The sequence below is a fragment of the Nuphar pumila genome, chromosome 1, assembly GCF_984573655.1.
Source record: "Nuphar pumila chromosome 1, dmNupPumi1.hap1.1, whole genome shotgun sequence".
Classification (NCBI taxonomy): domain Eukaryota; kingdom Viridiplantae; phylum Streptophyta; class Magnoliopsida; order Nymphaeales; family Nymphaeaceae; genus Nuphar; species Nuphar pumila.
In genome coordinates this window covers 172472598-172494233 of record NC_143249.1, presented here as the reverse complement: position 1 = coordinate 172494233, position 21636 = coordinate 172472598, and the positions used below count along the sequence as shown (strand labels likewise).

General features: G+C 37.7%; 1 protein-coding gene across 1 annotated transcript in view; it reads right to left on the bottom strand.

Moving 5' to 3' along the window:
* The window catches only part of LOC149851289 (protein phosphatase 2C 70-like), an 81374-nt gene that overhangs the window by 47564 nt on the left and 12174 nt on the right, over positions 1–21636 (bottom strand). The window contains exons 2-7 of the mRNA XM_089999826.1: positions 14202–14394; positions 13902–14093; positions 13592–13767; positions 13318–13476; positions 1455–1598; positions 1321–1382 (exon numbers count right to left, since the gene is read on the bottom strand). Coding sequence (XP_089855952.1) covers positions 1321–1382; positions 1455–1598; positions 13318–13476; positions 13592–13767; positions 13902–14093; positions 14202–14394 — 926 coding nt within the window. The remainder of the gene's footprint in view (positions 1–1320; positions 1383–1454; positions 1599–13317; positions 13477–13591; positions 13768–13901; positions 14094–14201; positions 14395–21636) is intronic.

Sequence of the window (21636 nt, the reverse complement as noted above, 5' to 3'; positions counted from 1 at the left end):
GTTATTGGGCTCCCAACGACTCTCTCCTCTTGCTCCTCTATTGTATATAAATACGGGGCATTGCCCCCTCTCATACAATGTATTTATTTTGTGGATCACCATCAATAAGATTTATTATTTTTTCTCTTGTTGTTGAATACCCCTTTTTGGGTATTTGTGTATGAACCTTTCTTGGTTCTTGTGAGTGTTCATTTTGATACTTTGGTTCGAGCTCTTATTGGTGATCTAGCAAACATTCTTGAAGGATCTCATCTTCTTACAACAATATCTATTCTAGCATGTGGCACAAATCCTCCAATCAATATAAAAGTGTTTGTCATTCTTATTCAGATAATGTCAATAGTTTTTTATAACATGCCCACAAATTCTGCAATGTGGGAAATGTGAACATCATATATGCTGACATTTGGGTAGGCAAAAGCCATGCCCACAAAAAAATTTGATAAAACCACCATTAACTTGGCTGAAGCTTCTACCACAATGTTTGCCTGTATTATTATGACATCTTCTATGAGTGTACTTACCAATTAGACACATTCAGCACCTCACAGGGTTCTCCATTATAATTGGTCTTATCTGATGGTCTAAGAAACATAGCTTCTAATGAAGAAGAATAGGATATGAAACATCAAATATGGGCAAAGATTCCTTCAACATGATGTATACTACAACTTTGTGGAACTCTAGGTCATTAAGAACTATAGCTACTATATCCGAATCAAGCACAGATGCACAGCATGCTCAACGACAGCAAGTTGTTTAGAGGCAACAGTAATTCTGCACAACTGATGATCAAGCACATCAAGATGACAAATAAGGTTGTATCCTTGAGTAAAATGAATAATTTGTTTTTTCCATGGAAGGAAATAATAACGGCCAACTTACTTGGGATAAGCTGTGAACAAAAGGATGAATAAAGGACAAAGAAGCCATTAAACCAGTAAAAGTTTGATAACTCAGGCTTTGTATTAAGATTATTGGAAGTAAAAAAAAAGTTACGCCAAGTTTAGTATTAAGAAAAGTCAAGAATCTGTGTTAGTAAGTTAAGGAGAAATGGGGTAGATACCAGATCTAGTGCAATGGTCAGGTCCACACTTGATACAATATTTAGGTTGTCAGAACTGGATTATAAAGCAAGAGTTCCCTACTAGGTATTAAATCAACTGGACTCTAGTTAGTCAACCAATCCAAGTCTAACTCACTAGTCCAATGTCTATAATCTTTAAAAGATTCGCCAATGGAAGAGAACCAGAGTTGCATATTATGGTATTTATAGCACAATAAAAAGCACAAATCAGAGCTGGAAAAGAAAGATCTAACTGGCTTGCAGCTTTGCTTGCTCCTGATCCCCCGTGCCCATCAAAGATACCAAAAAGTCCAAACTGCATTGCTTAAAAATATAGTAAGTATATAGGCAGAACATGAAGAAAATATCTAATATGGCATAAGCATACCTTCTCAACCCCAGGTAGAGGCCATTCACAATAGCTTACATCTTCCATGGGAAGCTTCTTTCCACCTCTTCGCAAAGACATGGGATCAGATGCCATACCTACTCCAAAGGGAACAGGTTGCATGCTGTTTTCAGAAATACGAACCTAGCAACAGTAAAAGAGAATTAAAATCTTATGAAGCAACCATAAAAATTAAAATTGGTGTAAAAAAAGAATCATATATTTAGGAACCAAGTAAAGAGCTAAGTACATCTGAATCATAACTCGTCATGATAACATTGTTATAATACAAGCAGAAAAGGCATATCCAAAGATCTAGACCGTAGTTGCAAAATAAGAAAGCAGAAGCAAGAACCACCAAGACAGGAAGTGGAAGCGAGAAGCCGCAAGTTTTTTAAGGTTCATGGAAAATGGGAAGCTTTTATTGAGGGTTTTCTAAATAAAAATAAATTGAAAATGGAATTTTTATGAAAAAAGAGATTCTCAAAAGTATCATGACAACGTCATGATGTTATTGTTGTATCTTCATTTTTTTTTCAATTTATCATGACAATTGAAACTTTTGGTTTTCAAAAAAAAATGAAAATGTGATACATTTAAAAAAAAAGTGATTAAATTTGAGAAAAAGAAAACCAACAAAAAAGAGAAAAGGATCATTCTGATAGATATAGGAAATTCTGAAAATTAGCTAACATGAACATTGATAGACGCCTTGAGCTATAATGTGTACTTACATCCTTACATTGTAAAGCTGTATTGGATACCATATATGATGGAAATGTTGGGCATGGCAAAAGGGTTGAACCTTACAATGTTTTATCAATGTGCATGTTAGCTAATTTTTCCGGATACCTTACAATGCTTTAGTTTTTCCAAAAATGAGGCTGCATCTATCTTTCCTATCGTGCACAAATGGGTGGCTATTCATTACCATGCATTTATTAAGGTACTATGCTCAGATAATCGAAGTGAATTCATATGACACCACCTGAGAAAGTATCTTAATCAACATGTGATTGAGCATCAATCTACTTGTCCCAATACTCAACCAAATTGGGTAACTAAAAGAAACATAGGCATTTGCTTGAGGTTGCTCGAACCCTGTTGATAGGAAAGAATGCTTCCAAGAGTTATTAGAGTGAGGTTTTTTTTACTGCAGTGTATCTCACTAATAGGATGCCTAGCAATATTCTCTAGGGAAAATCTCCTCTCATCATGTAAAACTAGTGGTTTTCCTAAAAAAAAAGATGTTTTGGATTCAGGTTGGATCCGACCGGACCCAACCCGGATCTGCCCCCCCCCCCCGTGTTTTTATTTAAACCCCCCACATGGGGGTTTTCCTTTTTATAAAACAGCGAGGACTCTCGCCTATTTCACGCAGAAGCCACCCGAGCCCCTCCCCTGTCCTGACTCTCCCCTGCTCGAACCCCGATCTCCCCCCCCCCCCAGGTACGCTGCCCCCTCTCTCCCCCATTTTTGTTGTCGGCAGAAGGGCGCCACCCTCCTACCCCTCTTTCTCTCGGTGGTGCCGGCACAGAAGCAAGCCTACGCTCTGCATACATTAGCATGGGATAACATCACAGGATTTCGGTCCTATTGTGTTTCAGAATTGGAGTATGCGTTCATGGCCTTAAGTGGCCAAGTCGTAACCCCGGTGTTGTTACTTTGAAGAAATTAGAGTGCTCAAAGCAAGCCTGCGCTCTTCTTCCTTTGTTTCCCCGAAGGTAGCAGCAGTCGAACGACTGTTGCTCCCTCTCTTCCCTCTCCTTCTCTTCTACTTTTACGACAGGCAGGCCAGAGCCACTTGAGAGGGTGGCTCTAGCTCACCTAAAGGGAGGGTGTCGAGCACCCTTTCCCCCTTTTTTCTCAACAACAGTCGTAGGCTGTTGCTACTACCTTACCAGGACAGTCGACTCCCCTGCCGCACCCCATTGTGCTCCCCTTTCAGTCGAGCTAAGCCCCGATAGGCCAGCCCCTGCCGCACCCATTTGTGCTCCCCTCTCAGCCGAGCTGAGCCCCGACAGGGCCAACCCCTGCAGCACCCTCTTTCTTCTCCTTTTTCAGCAACAGTCGTAGGCTGCGACTATTCTAAGACAATCGATAGGGGGTGTCGACTCCACTATCGCATCATGAGGCACTGTCAACGAGTCGGGTTGTTTGGGAATGCAACCCTAATCGAGAGTGCCAGAGAGGGTGAGAGCACTGTCGTGTCCGGACCCTGCCGCTCCCTTGTATCCCCCTATCAGCCCTCACCCCCCTTGTTGTCGCAAGATTGGGACCAGGTCGGGCTCAGCCTGACCACCGAGCCCACCCCCTCCCGTTGGTGGCGTAGCCAGGTGAACTAAGCTCGACTAGAACCGAGCTCAGCTCGGTCTCTGCTTTAAGACCGAGCTAGCTCAATTAGCAAACTGAGCCTGGCTCAGTCATGCTTTACCCCCACCTCTTGTACCGAGCCCGGCTCAAACTGGGTTCGTGTTTGACCCTTGTGATACAATCATCATCACCATAAGGTTTTTGTTAAAATATGTATCCATACATATATATATATATATATATATAAATTTATTTATAAATATATATATATATATATATATTTATAAATATATATATATATAACTATATATATATATATATTTTTATAAATATATATATATATATATATATTTAATACCCGATAGGGGTATTTATGTCTTTTCACATAGTTGTTTTAATAAACAACTATTTTATTAGATTAGGTTTTTTTCTTTCTTTATTTTTTCATCTTTTTTTTTATCTTATTCAACACATGCCAAAAAGGGGCCCCACCATAGAGTCGTTGGGGGCTTCCAACGACACTATGGGAGCCCCCTTTTTGGCCCTCCTTTTGGCTCCTCTTTTGAGGCCATTCTTTTTGTATAAATAGGGGTGAACCCCTTTGTATTTGTTAAGCTTTAGTGCTCTCTCTCTCAATAAAGAGATTTTATATTTTAGTTTGTGCTTTTCTTAAAGCTTGTGTGTATTGTCCCATAGTGGACTCGGCTATTATCTCTTTTGTATTTTGTCCATTGTTGGACATTGTGAATGCTCTTTGCATCCTTTATTTTTCCGCATACTTCATTACATGGTATCAGAGCCATTTGGTTCTTAGAGGAAGAAGCGTGATATTCATTTTCACATATATTGTCTCTATCTTTCACACACTTTTGATGACATCATGGAATCCAAAATTGACCTATCTTTCAAGCTTAATGGAAAGAACTGCATGATGTGGGCATCGGCAATGGAGAACAACCTCAAAGGTAAGAAACTTTGGGGTTATGTTATGGGTTCTATTCTGGAACCTCAATTGGAGCTCATCAAGATTGAAGGAGGCCAAGAAAAGGCTCTTGAGGGAGATGCTCGCCTCAAAGCCATTGAAGACCACCAAAAGAAAGTTGAAGATTGGGAAAGCAATCACGCCAAAATCCTTGCTTGGTTCATAAACAATGTTGAACTCAAAGTATGTACTAACATAGCTAAATTTCGCCGAGTCAATGAGGTTTGGTTCTTTATGAAAGGTATGTATACCAAAAAAGACCTTGCAAGAGCGTACTTTTTACAAGAAAAAATTAGAACCAAGAAACAAGGTGATTCAAGTATACAAGATTACTATAGTGCTTTAAACCCACTATGGGATGAGTTGACTCTTTTAGAGCCAAAATGGGTAGCTACGGAAGATGTTGAATTAAGACAAAAACAAATGAAACAAGATCGATTGTTCCAATTTTTGTTTGGACTATGTCCCGAATTTGAGCAAGTGAGGTCATCACTTCTCCATAGATCTATTTTTCCTCCAATAGAAGATGTCATAGCCGAAATCACACAAGAGAAAACTAGGCTTAGCATGAGTAAGAACATTGATGAAGTGCTTGCCGTTTTCAAACCCGGCAACAATGTCAAAACCTATAAACCACCACATTTTGAAAAACAAGGAAACTATAGTGGAGGAAGAAAGATGATTGTATGTCATCATTGTCATGAGCTGGGCCACATTAAACCCGCTTGCCCAAAGCTAAATAGAACATTTAAGCCTAAGGTGGCTTCTCTTGAAGAATCTACCACCAACAAAGAAGATGAAGGCAAGAGTGGAGACCTTAAAGAAACACTTGGCCAAATATCTATGGCTCTACAACAAATTCTCAAAGCCACAGATATGTTTGGGATCTATTTTCTTAGTCATAAATCGGAATTGTTTTCCTTCTTTAAAGAGTTTCATATGAAAATACAAAATTGATTTCAAAGTAATATATCCATTCTTAGATCTGATTCCGGTAGAGACTATTTGTCTACCAAATTTTGAAATTATTTAAAACAAAATGAAATTTGTCATCAAAAATTGTGTCCTACAACCCCACAACAAAATAGACTAGCGAAAAGAAAACATAGGCATATTATTGAAACTGCTAGAACATTGTTTGTCTCTAAATATATTCCAAAAAAATTTTGAGCTGAAGCCATCTTGACTGCAACGTATTTAATCAATAGAATGTCTTCTTCTAAATTAAAAAATGCCTCTCCTTATGAAAAACTCTTCAAATTTTCACCCAACTTCAATCGCCTTCGCATTTTTTGTTGAAAATGCTTTGTTCTCTTACGTAAGAGAGATAAATTGTCACCAAAAGCAATTGAATGCTTTTTTCTAGGTTATGGGGAAAATAAAAAAAGGCTATAGGTGTTTTGATTTCAAAAATAACAAACTTTATGTTTCGAAAGACATGACTTTCTTAGAAGATGAGAATGGATTTAAAAACTCGATAAAGCAAATGAAATTGACTATATGTTTTTGCATGATCTTATGGATGATGTATGTAATGATTCTATGAATCATCTTGAAAGTATAGAGGATACTTGTGATGTATCCAATATTGATATACCACCACAAAATGGTGATATTAGTAATGAAAATATTAATGTTTACACCCGAAGAGATCAAGAAAGGCCTATTAGTGCTTTAGAGAAATTCTCTCAAATTATCGAATCTTTAGAACAAACTCCCATTAGGCGATCTTCTAGAGAATCAATATCACCTAATAGGTTTGTGATCTATGAGTCCCTAGCACCCAATTATCGGGCATGTTTAATAACCTTACATTCATATTATGAACCCGCTCATTATAATCAAGTCAAAACTCTACCGCATTGGGTTGAAGCAATGAAGATAGAATTAGATGCATTAAAAAAGGCTAATACTTTGGGAAATAGTCAAACTCCCTCCACATAAAAAACTTATTGGATGCCGATAGGTCTTTAAGGTTAAAACCAAAAGCGATGGATCCTTGGAAAGATATAAAGCCAGATTATTGGCTAAGGGATATTCGCAAGAATATGGAAATGACTATAAGGAAACATTCGCCCTTGTAGTTAGAACTTTAATAGTTGGTGCATCAACTAAAAAATGGCTTATATATCAACTCGATGTGAAAAATGCATTTCTAAATGGGAATCTAAATGAAGAAGTATATATGGATCCACCACCCAGACTTAATATTGGACAAGGTCAAACCCTTAAACTTTTAAAAGTTTTATATGGTCTTAAACAAGCCCCCAAGGCTTGGTATGATCAATTTAGTGATATCATGATTAAATTGATATTTCATTCTTGTTATACTGGCACTGCTCTCTTTGTTAAAAGTGCAGGTACTAGTATTGTTATCTTATTACTTTATGTTGATGACATGATTATCACATGAAATGATCAAAATAGTATTGTTAATGTTAAAAATATGTTAAAAAATAACTTTGACATGTCTGATTTAGGCTTCCTTAGATATTTTTTTGGCATTGAAGTTACATATTCTCCCCGAAGATATATTTTATCACAGATGAAGCTTGCTACAAATATATGTACTAAATCTGGCATTTCAAACGATAAAAAGGTAGACTCCAGAGATAATTAATGCAAAATTAAGGTTGGAGGATAGGGTTCTTTTAGAAGATCCCACACCCTACAGACAACTCATTGGATCTCTCACATATCTGACTATCACCAGACCAGATATCGCTTATGTTGTTCACTCTGCTAGCCAATTTCAACATGCCTCTATAACTGTGCATATTAGTGTCGTGCTCTGGGTCATCTGATACATCAAAAACACCATAACTAAAGGGTTATTTCTATCCTCATCTTCTTCGTTAAATTTACTTGCTTATACTGATGCAGATTGGACAGGTAACCCTAATGATAGAATCTCAACTACTGGATTTTGTGTCTTTTTAGGAGACTCCTTAATTGCTTGGAGATGCAAGAAGCAACAGAAAGTCTCGCTATCTTCTACTGAAACTGAATATCGAGCTATGGCGACTACTACAATGGAACTTGTTTGGCTTTGAAACCTTCTCAAAGATATGGGGTTGACATTACTGGAGCTTCAAAGCTATGTTGTGCCAACAAAAGTGCTATCTATATTGTCAGCAATCACACCTTTTATGAGCGCACCAAACATATAGAGATGGACTGCCATTATGTTCATGATGAATACCTACGAGGAACGATTACTCTACCATATATCACTTCAGAATATCAGTTGGCGGACTTCTTTACTAAAGCCCTTCCCGCTCCTCGGTTCATGTTTCTTCTTGGCAAACTTTCGGTCATCTCCCCCATAAAGTTTGAGGGGGGCGTTAAAATATGTATCCATACATACATATATATATATATATATATTTATTTATTTATTTATTTATTTATATATTTATATAATACCCAATAGGGGTATTTATGTCTTTTCACATAGTTGTTTTAATAAACAACTATTTTATTAGATTAGGTTTTTTCTTTCTTTATTTTTTCATCTTTTTTTCTTTTTATTTTATTCAACACATGCCAAAAATGGGCCCCACCATAGAGTCGTTGGGGGCTCCCAACGACACTATGGGAGCCCCCTTTTTGGCCCTCCTTTTGGCTCCTCTTTTGAGGCCATTCTTTTTGTATAAATAGGGGTGAACCCCTTTGTATTTGTTAAGCTTTAGTGCTCTCTCTCTCAATAAAGAGATTTTATATTTTAGTTTGTGCTTTTCTTGAAGCTTGTGTGTATTGTCCCATAGTGGACTCGGCTATTATCTCTTTTGTATTTTGTCCATTGTTGGACATTGTGAATGCTCTTTGCATTCTTTATTTTTCCGCATACTTCATTACAATTTTAATACTATCCTTTATGCAGCGCAACAAAATCTTTTTAGCACTCAACGCCGGCACAACGGATGTGTCGCGCTTACCAAGGCACAAGCCCTTAAAAACCTACGGTCGGAATCGTCAACGAATCTGACCATCTCCGAGGTAGGGGAAAGTTGCATACGAGGACAAATGACGGAATACCTCTAACTTATATGTATTATATATATATATATGCTTTTAACTCAATGATGCAGTTTTGTGTATTCTTGTCCATTTAAAATTGTCATTTACTTTGCCGATGCGTTGTTATGTGCACAGGCTACTGCTTACGCAATTTATTTAGCTCATACATCATGCACTGCTTACGCAATTTATTTAGCCGATGTACAGTTTGGTACATCGTGCATTTCTTACGTAATTTATTTAGCTGATGTATAGTTTCCTACATCATGCATCGCTTACGCAATTTATTTATCTCGATATGTGGTTTTGCATATTGGGCCTTGATTTGTATCATTTACTTTGTTGTCGCGCTGCAATGTGCACAGGCTTACACTTTACTATATATGCATTATATATACATATATATATGACTTTATAAGGTACGCATACTCCTACCTACTTCAGATTATGCAATGTGCACAGTCTTTATTTTTAAAAGGATTTCACATGCGAGATTTCAAAGCTCTTATTATTCGTTGTCTCGAAAAGCAAAACAAGTATTTGGTGTTTGCGTATTCGCAACCGAGTCTTTCTCTCAAACCTGCGTAACGGAAAGGCTTCGACTACGTAACCCTAAGTGGTACGTACGTTTGGTCCTTTGTTTTGATATCTAAAATGACTCAGATATTCCTAACCTAAAGCACGGGACTTTGGAAATTTCTAAATGATGTTGGGGTGTCTTTTTGAGAAACTGATATCCCTTTCATCGTAGTAGTACTATCAGACATGCACGGTATGTTAGTACTATGATGATTGAATGAGAGGTTTATGGTAACCTCGTAGCGTAAAAATGCACAATGATTAAAAGAAAATCATATAAATGGTGATGATTCACCTTCACAGGCAAGATGCTCGATTTGGTTTGAAAGACCAGAGCGTATAGAATGGGTCGTCAGTTAAAAATAGAACATGACATACTCATTTATCTATTTGGTTCCGTCAAGGGAGAGGATGGGATGATACAAAAACTCTGATGGACGGGTTGTTAACAACTACGCTCCTTGAGTGACAATTGACTCAGTGTCCCTGGTCATCGAAGTTAGGGGACGGGGCTACCAAAAATTATCCTAGGTGGTAGATCTCATGGACTTTTGCAGAAGTTTGGATGCATCCCTTGCCATGTATGTCTTTGAAAAAATCGTTTTCGGTCATTGGCCGTTCTCTTAGGAGCGGACTAAGCTAGTTGTCTGGAGTATCAAAATACATAGAATAATAAACCCTCGAGCAGTCTCAGTTGTTTCTACGTTTCTACTGTGCGTACCCTCAGGACAGCTAATATCGAAACAAGATTATCATGCTCATTTTACTTATTCTAAATTGTACATCACGAGAAGAATAACACATATGTTAGCCTTATTCTAAATTTTGATATCTATGCACCTACCAGATTTTTATAAGTTTGACCCATTTTATGGGGTACATGTGATGATTAGGTCAGTACGGTAGGCGATGGTGCGATGACGTGATGATATTAAGATCCTACTTTTTTCTGACGTTTTGTTCCTGAGCACGTTTTGTAATTTTACATAAAGGGTTTTCTTTTGAAAATCCCTCTTTTATATAAACTTTAATTATTAAAACCCTTTTTTTGAATCTGCATGGTTTCAATGCTTATACGGTGAAGCAAATCTATTGTATAAAGGAAAGTTCGCCTGTAATGCACCCAAGGTTTGTTGACTTGTTAGTTCAAACACAATTTTCTGCTCAAGTGCCATTTTAAACTTTGAAAAATGATTGATTACAAAGCTTTCAAATTTTTCCTAAAAAGTTACAAGTTCGGGATTTTGGGGCTTTACACATCATCTTTGACCTAAAGTCAAAAAATTTCATGTTGTCCCTAAGTTATTTGGTTGTACATTTTATGTTTACATCTTTCCCCAATTCAGGGACCAATTTGACCCAAGAACAATTAAATGTAGTTTCCTAAGGTATGCTCCTAACTAAAAACGGTACAAGTGTTATGACCCAGTCAATAAGAAAAGATATATCACTATAGATGTGATCTGTTTCCAAGAGAAGACCTTATTTTCTTGGTGAGGGAGAGTTAATTGAGGGGGAGGTTGAATCTATTCCATGTTTTCCTCTTCTTCCTGCTGATATTAATGCAACGTTTCCAAAGAAATCATTAAGTGAGCCTCATCTGAACCCACAGGAGTTCAACTTTGCTTGGATGACATCATCAGACAAATTCTGACTCAATTATGCCTCAAAAAGAGGATTCTCATTGGCATCTTCTTGTATATAAAGTTCAAACGAGGAATCAACACGAAACTTGATGTGGTCTGTTCAACATTCATATATCTGTTGAACCCTACTTGATTCGATTGAGACACGAGTTCTCGGGAAGTCACATCCATCAGATATGCTAGTCTAGGCCCATGGGAAAAGCCTAAAGAGAGTGGGAATTGATTTACATGTGGTGGCAATTCTTAAATTCATTAACCTCTATTGTTTGTATTTATTTTGTTTTTTAGTGCTTCTTGCCTCTCTTTTTCACAGTGACACCTCTCACTGTGATTTTTTCTATTAATAAAATTTAATCTTCTCTTCAAAAATTAACAGTAAATCCAAGTTGAAAATTGATATGTAATAAAAGATAGAGTTTAAAAGAACAACCATGCAAGTAAACATAAAATGAACAGATGAGATTATAGAAGGAAATAGATGAAGTTAGGGACACAGAGTTGTGTGTGTGACTGTATCCATAAAGTATCATGGTGTGGTCGATGCCATATTCAGTGTCATCTCATGTCGATAGGGAACACCATGCTAAGTGTTTGCATGAAATAGGATGCAATACTTTATATTAGGGGGGAAAATAGCAAGAGATGAGGCAGTCAATGTTCCATAACATTCCTTGACCTTATTCTCTTCAGTGAACACAAGGGAAATGCAATAGAAAATGTCCAAGTGACTCATAAAATCTAAGTTCTTAATGAAGGGAGTAAATTAACGTTTTCCAATCTCATGATTAGATGATATTAATTTTCAAGGAAAAACTGAGAAAGAAAGGAATTAATAGGTTGGAATAGCGAAATTGACCATGGATAAATGACGAAAGCAATCAAGTATAGAAAGAGTAAGAAAATAGAAAATAGGCAGCAACTAGAAATACTAACATAAGTTTGAATGAGACAAACAAAGGGAGAGAGGTCACCTCTTTTTTTGTGACAATCAAAATGTCTGATCTCGAGACAGGACTGACCGCTATTGGGGCATGTTTGTTGTCAAAATGTAGATCAGATAAATCTCACATCAGCCAAGGCTTGCCGATGTCAGTAATAGGGAGTCAGCTCTAGGACAAAACCACACAGAAACTCAAAGATCTAATGAAGTCAAACATGAAGATTTTAGAAAGCAACATTGCTGACAAGCCTGACAACAGCCTTGATTCTAGACACAGATCCGTTACCACTGAGGCTGAGTTTAATAAAAAAGTAAGAAAAAAAAAAGAAGACAATAAGAAGGAATAGGAAAGGAGATGATCAGATCTGATGTCCCAGATCTGTTACTGCTGAGTCTGAGTTTAACAAAGAAACAAAGGATCAAGAGAAAAAGAAAAGATAAAAAGAGAGACAAGAGGAAAGAAGAGAATCAGATCTGATGTTCCAGATATGTTATTGCTGAGGCTGAATTTAACAAACAGAGGCAAGAAAGGAACAAGAAAGAAGAGGAAAGAAATATCAAGAGATTTCGACAAAAACACTAAGAAGATGTTTTAACAGTCTAGATAAAGGAAAAAATGACTAACAATAGACAAGGGATCTATCTAACAAGACTTGCTCTGATCTAAGGCTCAGACTCCATCAAAGAAATAAAGAGAATGGAAGAAGAATAAGCGTCATGCATATGGTGAAGGAAATAGACATCTTACTCTAGATTAGAGATGGGATACCATCTATTAGAGTATTTCTTCAATTAGGAAAATCATAACCTACTAGTTTACTCTTATGATACAATCACAAACAGTTAATTTACAGAATTTCCGTTGATGAATATTCTAAAAAGACAATTATGTACCTGGGGGTGCCATTTCTTATCGCCATGAGCTTCTGGGTTACTTGAACAGCTTCCAAGCTACTCTTTAACACAGTGAACAAAGCTGATGGACTTTTCTTTTAAGGTAATAGCCTTTTGAATATTTTATGATAATACATTATTAATGATAAATATTACTGTCCCCAGGATGACAAGAAAAAGAGAACACCTTATATGTACATGAAACTACAAGGAACATACAAGCAATCAGGTAATAAATGTGGATCAAGTAGAATGTGCCCAAAGTAAGACCAGAACGGAACATCAAATCATATTAAACATGAATAAAAACCAAGTGTTCAGACAGTCATGAAAAAAAATATATAATCTTGATCATCAAAACATGGTAGGAGAACCTGGAACAAGAGTTTGGTAGCATGTCATTTCCATACAGTAAACTAATGGTATGAAAAAGGTCAAGGATTAAATGCTAATTTGCAAATTGTGGAATTGCCAAAAAGGTCAACTCACAAGCAATTTTGATGTAGTGCCAAAAGTTATTACATCCCCATTTGCAAGATCAACTGGTTCACTCCAATGCCTTAGTTCAGAATCTGGGAGGTTGATAGCACGTGAATTCAAGATTGTTCCATTCAGACTTCCCATATCTAATAGTTCCCATTTTGATTTCTGTCAGGCAGAATTCAGATGCAATTTAGGAAACTGAGAAACTATCTAATAATGAACTAATTCCCAGGAATTTGAGCAGTTATTTATAGATATACAAGTTTACAAGGGGGCGCACATTTGAATTCCAGTTTATCCTGGCATGTTTGCCAGACACTTCTGAATCATCCAATAATAGATTACTTGGAGAGACTCGGCCAATGATTAATGGCAATCTGGAATTATCTGATGACTGCAGGGAGCAGCAAAGTCCATGTGAAGGACCAGATATAACCTCCAAGGTGATGCTGCTTCCTGCACTTCTAACAAAAAGATTGGATGACATGTTCTATAAAATCAGCCAGATTCATATTAGAATAAGTTAAAACACAATCTTGTTTAACCTATGATGCAGTCAAACCATACAAAGTTAAGGAAACAAAGAGTACTTGGAACTGTAACATCCTTCATAAATGTAGACCGGTCTTTCTCATCAACACAGGTGTTATCAGAATCAAGACTTGATTCTTCCTTTAGGACAAGTTTTCTCTTCTCAACAGACCAATTTGTGTGTTTAACTGTTTGACCAAATTGCAGGTCATCTGAAGGATGAGGAAGCACATCCAACATCAAACTTCCACCTAAAGAAAATTATGAAGCAGCAACAAGTCAACTGGATACAGTTTGATGTACAAGACAAGAAAACAAAAGTATACTTAAACATCAAGCCAAAAAAAGACATGATATACCTGAGTTTACACCTGTTTCTGATGAAGGCATCTGCCTTCCAACATGTCCATATGTTCTGAGGTCTGTGAAGATAAAGCTATCTTCGATAGGGGTGCTTGGTCCCTCTGAAGCATGATTTCTCACAGAATTTGTACTGTGGCCCTGAGGGGCATCCAGATCATCAGAAACAAGAGGCTTTTCCAGGTCATTAACCTGCAAAAAGTGGAAGGATTTCAAATGAAAAGAGAAAAGAAAAGAAAACGAAGGATCAGCCATAGTTTTACATATCCTGAGAAAATAAGAAAAAAAAATGCACACGCACCCGTGCACCAAGGCACATTCGAAACCCAATGCCCTGTTTACACAGACATTATTACATTTAAACTAGTATATGAATGCACCTAATTTACCTATGCAATGCTTTAAGTTTCGGGTGAATGGTTGTGTTCAATTGAACTGTTAAAGTGCACCACTTCATTCTTAGAGATTTAGTGTGGTTCCTGATGCTTGGCCCCCATAGAGTTGCTTTTCTGCCTTCTACTTTTCTTTTGGACCTTACCATTGTAACTGTAAAGTTAAATTTAGTATCTCTCAAATATGTGGGAAGAGCCACCTTAAGGATCATTCGGAGCTTGGTATAAAGGAGAGAAAGAATTTACGAACCTTGATTGTTAATGAAGGAAAGCAAACAGAGAAGAAAATAAATGTGTAGCTACACAAATAAAGCCCAAAGAGGGAATCCCCAATAGGGTCCTCCATAGTCTTATTTATAAATGGAGACTACTTGGGCAGCAACATACATAATAGCCCAACCTTTTTCAATGCTACTTTTCCCTATACAACATTAACTCTACTTTACCCAAAAAATATATTTCCCTATACAATATTAACTCTACTTCTACTTTAGTACTTTACCCAATATCCATGAAGTACACCATAACTTGGGCTACAAGTTACAACAAATACAAATTACAGTTCAACCCATGGTTGCCAGTTGAGGAAGCGGGAAGCGATACGGGAAGCGGGAAGCATGAGCGGGAAGCGAGGCACTTTCAAAATTTTAGGAAGCGGGAAGCGTGGAGCCACTTAGAAGCGAATCGGGAATCGTCTCGGAAGCGAACCGGAAGCGACCTAGGAAGCGAGGGGAAAGATAAAAAATAAAAATACAAAAAAAATGAAAAAAATGGGGGAAGCGAGGGAGAAGCGTGATGGGAAACGCGCTTCCCATTAAAGGGAAGTGTGCTTCCCATTAAAGGGAAGCGTGTTTCCCATAAAAGGGAAGCGCGCTTCCCATTTGAAAATGGTGCTTCCCCGCGCATTTCGGAAGCGCGACGTTTCACGCTTCGGGGAAGCGCGCTTGCCCACCTACCTAGACGCTTCCGGTAACTATGGTTCAACCACATGAGGGGCAAAACTCTACAATTAACCAAAATGCCCCTAGTATGTTAAATGTCAAAAATGCTCCCGGTGAATCATCTCATCCAAGGTTATCAGTACGATACAATGTATCGGAGTATCACTAGCCCATACAATACAATATAACCCCCTGAATCGGAAAATGCAGCATATCGGACCGCATCAGTCCATATCGGATCGTATCACATAGTATAGTAAGATACGACAACTTTAATTCTCCAGACAAAAACATTTGTTGCAATCTCTGGCAGTAAAGATGACCTAGACGCTGGTGCCATAAAGCAGATGGATCCAAGATGGCAGCAATGCATTGAGGAGAAATTGTTAAAACATATCTAATAATACCATAATACCCGATAGGGGTATTATGGTCATTTCACAAAGTACCCCATAGGGGTACTTATTTTGTTTCTCTTATTTTACTGTTTTTTCTTTTTTCTTTTTATTTTTCAATATGTATTTTTTGGATACCGAAAAGGGGCCCCACAATGGAGTCGTTGGGGCCCCCAACGGTCACATATGTGACCGTTGGGGGCTCCCAATGACTCTATTGTGAGCCCCTTTGGTCTCCTTTTCTTATAAATAGGGGGAACCCCCCATGTATGTTGTATTGCTCTTGAGAGCTCCTCTTCAATAATAGTGATATTATTTTTCATGTGTGTAGCCTTTTTATAAGGCCCTTTGTATATCCCTTAGTGGATTTCCTCTCTTGTGCTTGTTGCACTTGTCCGTGTGGGACATAGTGAATGCTTTAGCATTCTTGGCTTCTTCCGCTTATTTCATTACATGGTATCAGAGCCATACGATCTTCTAAAGGTAAAATCTTGTCTCTCTCTACTTCCTTTTTTTCTCACATCTTCATTGTGTAGCAATGGAAGTCAAGATCGATCTATCATTCAAACTCAATGGAAAAAATTACATGATGTGGGCATCCGCAATGGAGAATAATCTCAAAGGCAAGAAGCTTTGGGGTTATGTAATGGGAACCGTTCCGGAACCCCAACTTAAGCTCACAAAGATGGAAGGAGATCAAGAGAAAGCACTTGAAGGCGATGCTCGTCTCAAGGCCATTGAAGATTATAATCATCAAATGGAAGATTGGGAGAGCAACCATGCGAAAATCCTAGCATGGTTTATGAATAATGTCGAACTCAAGGTATGTGCAAATATTGCAAAATTCCGTCGGGCAAATGAAGCTTGGTTTTTTATGAAGGGTATGTTTACCCAAAAGGATCTTGCAAGAGCTTATTTCTTGCAAGAAAAAGTAAGAACCACAAAACAAGGTGACATGAGCATACAAGATTACTATAGTGCTCTAAATCCTTTGTGGGATGAATTGGCTCTTTTAGAGCCTAAATGGGTATCTATGGAGGATGTGGTTCTAAGACAAAAACAAATGGAACAAGATAGATTGTTTCAATTTTTATTTGGGCTTCGTCCCGAATTTGAACAAGTGAGATCCTCACTTCTCCATAGATCCACGTTTCCTCCCTTAGAAGAGGCTATTGCCGAGATTACTCAAGAAGAGACTAGGCATAACATGGGTAAAAGCATAGAGGAAGTTCTTGCCGTATCTAAACTCGGCAATCATGTTAAAACATACAAACCACCTCATTTTGGTAAGCAAGGGAGTGGTGGAAGAAAAATGATTATATGTCACCATTGTTATGAGCCGGGACATATTAAACCCGTTTGCCCAAAGCTAAATGGGGCATTCAAGCCAAAGGTGGCTTCCGTTGAAGAATCCACCACCAAAGAAGATGACGGCAAGAACGGGGATCTCAAAGATACTCTTGGACAAATCTCCTTGGCTCTTCAACAAATTCTAAAGGTCACTTCTTCCACCTCCGGTGCCGCCATTGCCTCATCATCACCTCCCGGTACGTACTCTTGGATTTTAGATTCCGGAGCCTCTTTTCACATGACTCCTCATGAAAATGCATTAACCAATGTGCACGCCAATTCAAAATTATCTTGTGTCTCTACGGCCGATGGAACTTTTCTCAAAATAAATGGTATTGGAACTCTTGATTCTAAAAATATTCAAAATTTTCTTGTTCCAAAAGTTAGAATAGTTCCTAAATTAAATCTTAACCTCTTTTCCGTTTCTCAAATAGCCGACCATGGATGTGAAATATCTTTCTCATCCCAAGGGTGCTTTGTGCAGGATCTCCGGTCCGGAAAGCGGATTGGGCAAGGCCATAGGAAGGGAGACCTTTATTTTATGGATAACTTAACACTTTCAAATACCTCATTTTGTACTTATGTCCAAGACAAAAATATTGAAACTTGGCATAAAAGACTTGGACATCCAAGTTACTCTAAAATGTATCTTTTTCCTTTTGGAAACAAGTTTTGTAAAGAAAAAGATATCAATTGCAAAGATTGCATTTTTGGAAAAATGAAGTCTACTCCTTTTCCTATTAGAACTTTTGTGACAACAAGACCTTTTGAATTGGTGCATTCCGATGTATGGGGGCCATCTTCGGTTTTATCCAAAGGTGGTTATTCGTATTATGTTACGTTTATTGATGATTATACTAGATACGTATGGATTTATTTTCTTAATGCTAAATCGGAAGTTTTTAACTTCTTTCAAAGAATTTCATGCAAAAGTTCAAAATCAATTTCAAAGTCAAATATCCATTCTTAGATCCGATTCGGGTAGAGAGTACTTATCAAATGATTTTCAATCATATCTAAAACAACATGGCATTTGTCATCAAAAATCTTGCCCAAGGACTCCTCAACAAAATGGTCTAGCGGAGAGAAAACATAGACATATTTTAGAAACCACTAGATCCTTACTCATTTCTAAAAATATTCCTAAAAATTTTTGGGCCGAAGCCGTGTTGACCTCCACCTATTTAATCAATAGGATGCCATCTTCAAAATTGAATAATATCTCTCCTTATGAAAAACTTTTCAATATGACACCCGACTACAATCGTCTTCGTATTTTCGGGTGTAAATGCTTTGTTCTTTTGCATAAAAGAGATAAATTGTCACCTAAAGCAATAGAATGCGTATTTTTAGGATATGGTGAAAATCAAAAGGGCTATAGATGCTTTGACTATAAGAACAATAAATTATTTGTTTCCAAAGATGTGACGTTTTTAGAAGATGAAAATGGATTTGAAATTTTGGAAAAAACAAATGAAATTGATTATATGTTTATCAATGATCTTTTAGAAGACTCAAATGATGATCTTTTGAGTCATTCGGAATCTTTAGAAAATACTCATGATAAGGATGTATCACCAACTAATGGTGACAATCTCCAAGTATACACTCGGCGTGAGGAAGCACAACCTATTAGTGCTTTAGAAAAATTCTTGCGGCTTAATGAACCCCTAGAAGAAACCTCTCTTAGGCGTTCTTCTAGAGAATCCATTCCACCAAATAGGTTTGTCTCATATGAAACTCTCTCACCTAAATATAGAGCTTGTCTAATTGCCTTGCATTCTTACTATGAACCTTCCCACTATAATCAAACAAAAAATATTCCTCATTGGGTTGAAGCAATGAAAGTTGAACTAGATGCTTTAAATAAGGCTAAAACTTGGGAAATAGTTCATCTTCCTCCAAATAAAAAAGCTATAGGATGTCGATGGGTCTACAAAGTCAAAACAAAAAGTGATGGTTCCCTAGAACGTTATAAAGCTAGATTAGTTGTTAAGGGATATTCACAAGAATATGGCATCGATTATGAGGAGACTTTTGCCCCCGTGGCTCGCATGACAAGTGTTAGAACTCTAATAGCAGTAGCATCATCTAAGAAATGGCCTATATTTCAATTAGATGTTAAAAATGCCTTTCTTAATGGTCAGTTGAATGAAGAAGTATATATGGACCCTCCGCCGAGAATTAATGTTAACCAAGGTCAAACTCTTCGGTTATTAAAAGCTTTATATGGCCTTAAACAAGCTCCTAAGGCTTGGTATGATAGATTTAGTGCTATCATGTTAAAATTGGGATTTCGTTCATGTTATACTGACACTGCTCTCTTTGTTAAACGTGCAGGTAATAGTATCATCATCCTTCTGCTTTATGTTGATGATATGATCATCATTGGCAATGATGAAAGTGGTATTCTTAATGTTAAAACATAATTTTGATATGTCTGATCTGGGTTTTCTCAGGTACTTTCTTGGTATAGAAGTAGCATACTCTCCTCGAGGGTATATACTGTCACAGATGAAGCTTGCTGCAGACATATGTTCCAAATCTGGGATTTCAGATGACAAAAAGGTGGAGACTCCCGAGGTTATCAATGCTAAACTACGACTGGAGGATGGAGTTCTGCTGGATGATCCTACGCCTTACAGGCAACACATAGGCTCCCTCACCTATCTGACTATCACCAGGCCGGATATTGCTCATGTTGTGCACTCTGCAAGTCAATTTCAGCATGCTCCTATATCTGTGCATATGAGTGTTGTGCTCCGGATCATTCGATACATCAAAAATACTTTGACTAAAGGGCTATTCCTATCCCCAATCTCTTCCTTAGACTTGCTGGCTTATACTGATGCTGACTGGGGAGGAAACCCAAATGATCGAATCTCAACTACTGGCTTTTGTGTTTTTCTAGGAGATTCGCTAATTGCTTGGAGGTGCAAGAAACAGCAGAAAGTCTCGTTGTCCTCTACTGAAGCAGAATACAGGGCTATGGCAACCACTACAATGGAGCTTGTGTGGCTTCGAAGTCTTCTTCAAGATATGGGAGTCGAAATTACCGGTGCTTCGAAGCTTTGTTGCGACAACAAAAGTGCCATCTATATTGCCAGCAACCACACCTTTCATGAAAGGACTAAACATATTGAGATGGACTGTCATTATGTACGTGATGAATATCTTCGTGGGACAGTTACACTGCCATATGTCACTTCAGAATATCAACTTGCAGATTTATTTACCAAAGCTCTGCCTGCTCCTCGCTTCTTGTTCCTTCTTGGCAAACTTTCGGTCATTCCCCCGTAAAGTTTGAGGGGGGGTGTTAAAACATATGTAATAATACCATAATATCCGATAGGGGTATTATGGTCATTTCACAAAGTACCCCATAGGGGTACTTATTTTGTTTCTCTTATTTTACTGTTTTTTCTTTTTCTTTTTATTTTTTAATATGTATTTTTTGGATACCGAAAAGGGGCCCCACAATGGAGTCGTTGGGGCCCCCAATGGTCACATATGTGACCGTTGGGGCCCCCAATGGTCACATATGTGACCGTTGGGGGCTCCCAACGACTCTATTGGGAGCCCCTTTGGTCTCCTTTTCTTATAAATAGGGGGAACCCCCCCATGTATGTTGTATTGCTCTTGAGAGCTCCTCTTCAATAATAGTGATATTATTTTTCATGTGTGTAGCCTTTTTATAAGGCCCTTTATATATCCCTTAGTGGATTTCCTCTCTTGTGCTTGTTGCACTTGTCTGTGTGGGACATAGTGAATGCTTTAGCATTCTTGGCTTCTTCCGCTTATTTCATTACAGAAATCTGATCACTTTGACTCATGTCCAACCAATCAAGGTAGTATAGATGATTGTGCCTAATGCCATGTCCAATCCTTCTTCCTGACTACCGATCCTGCATATAACATTCAAAAAGGGAAAACACAACATCACAATTATGCTTAGTGATCTGCCTCACTGAAATAAGATTCGTGGAAAGAGAAGGGACTAAATGAACATCAGATATAGTGAGACCTCCTGATACAGTGGAGGGAACAACAAAATCTCTAACCTTTAACCGAGAGATAGTGACACCATTAGCAACAACAGCGCTCTTGACCTTAGCTCGCATACAAGCTTTGATACCATGTGAACAACCTCAAGAGAAGCTAGGGTTCGTAACCATGAAAGCACAACAATTTATTTCATTGATGAACAACATAACACGATACAAGAGAGAGAGACCATTTTATCTCTAGAAGGGCTCTTAGTAAGGAATGATAACAATGCCCTTAGTAAGTAAACACACTACAATATTACATCAGGGTAATGAAGTAAACTGTACATAAGCCTTTAACTAAGAAACA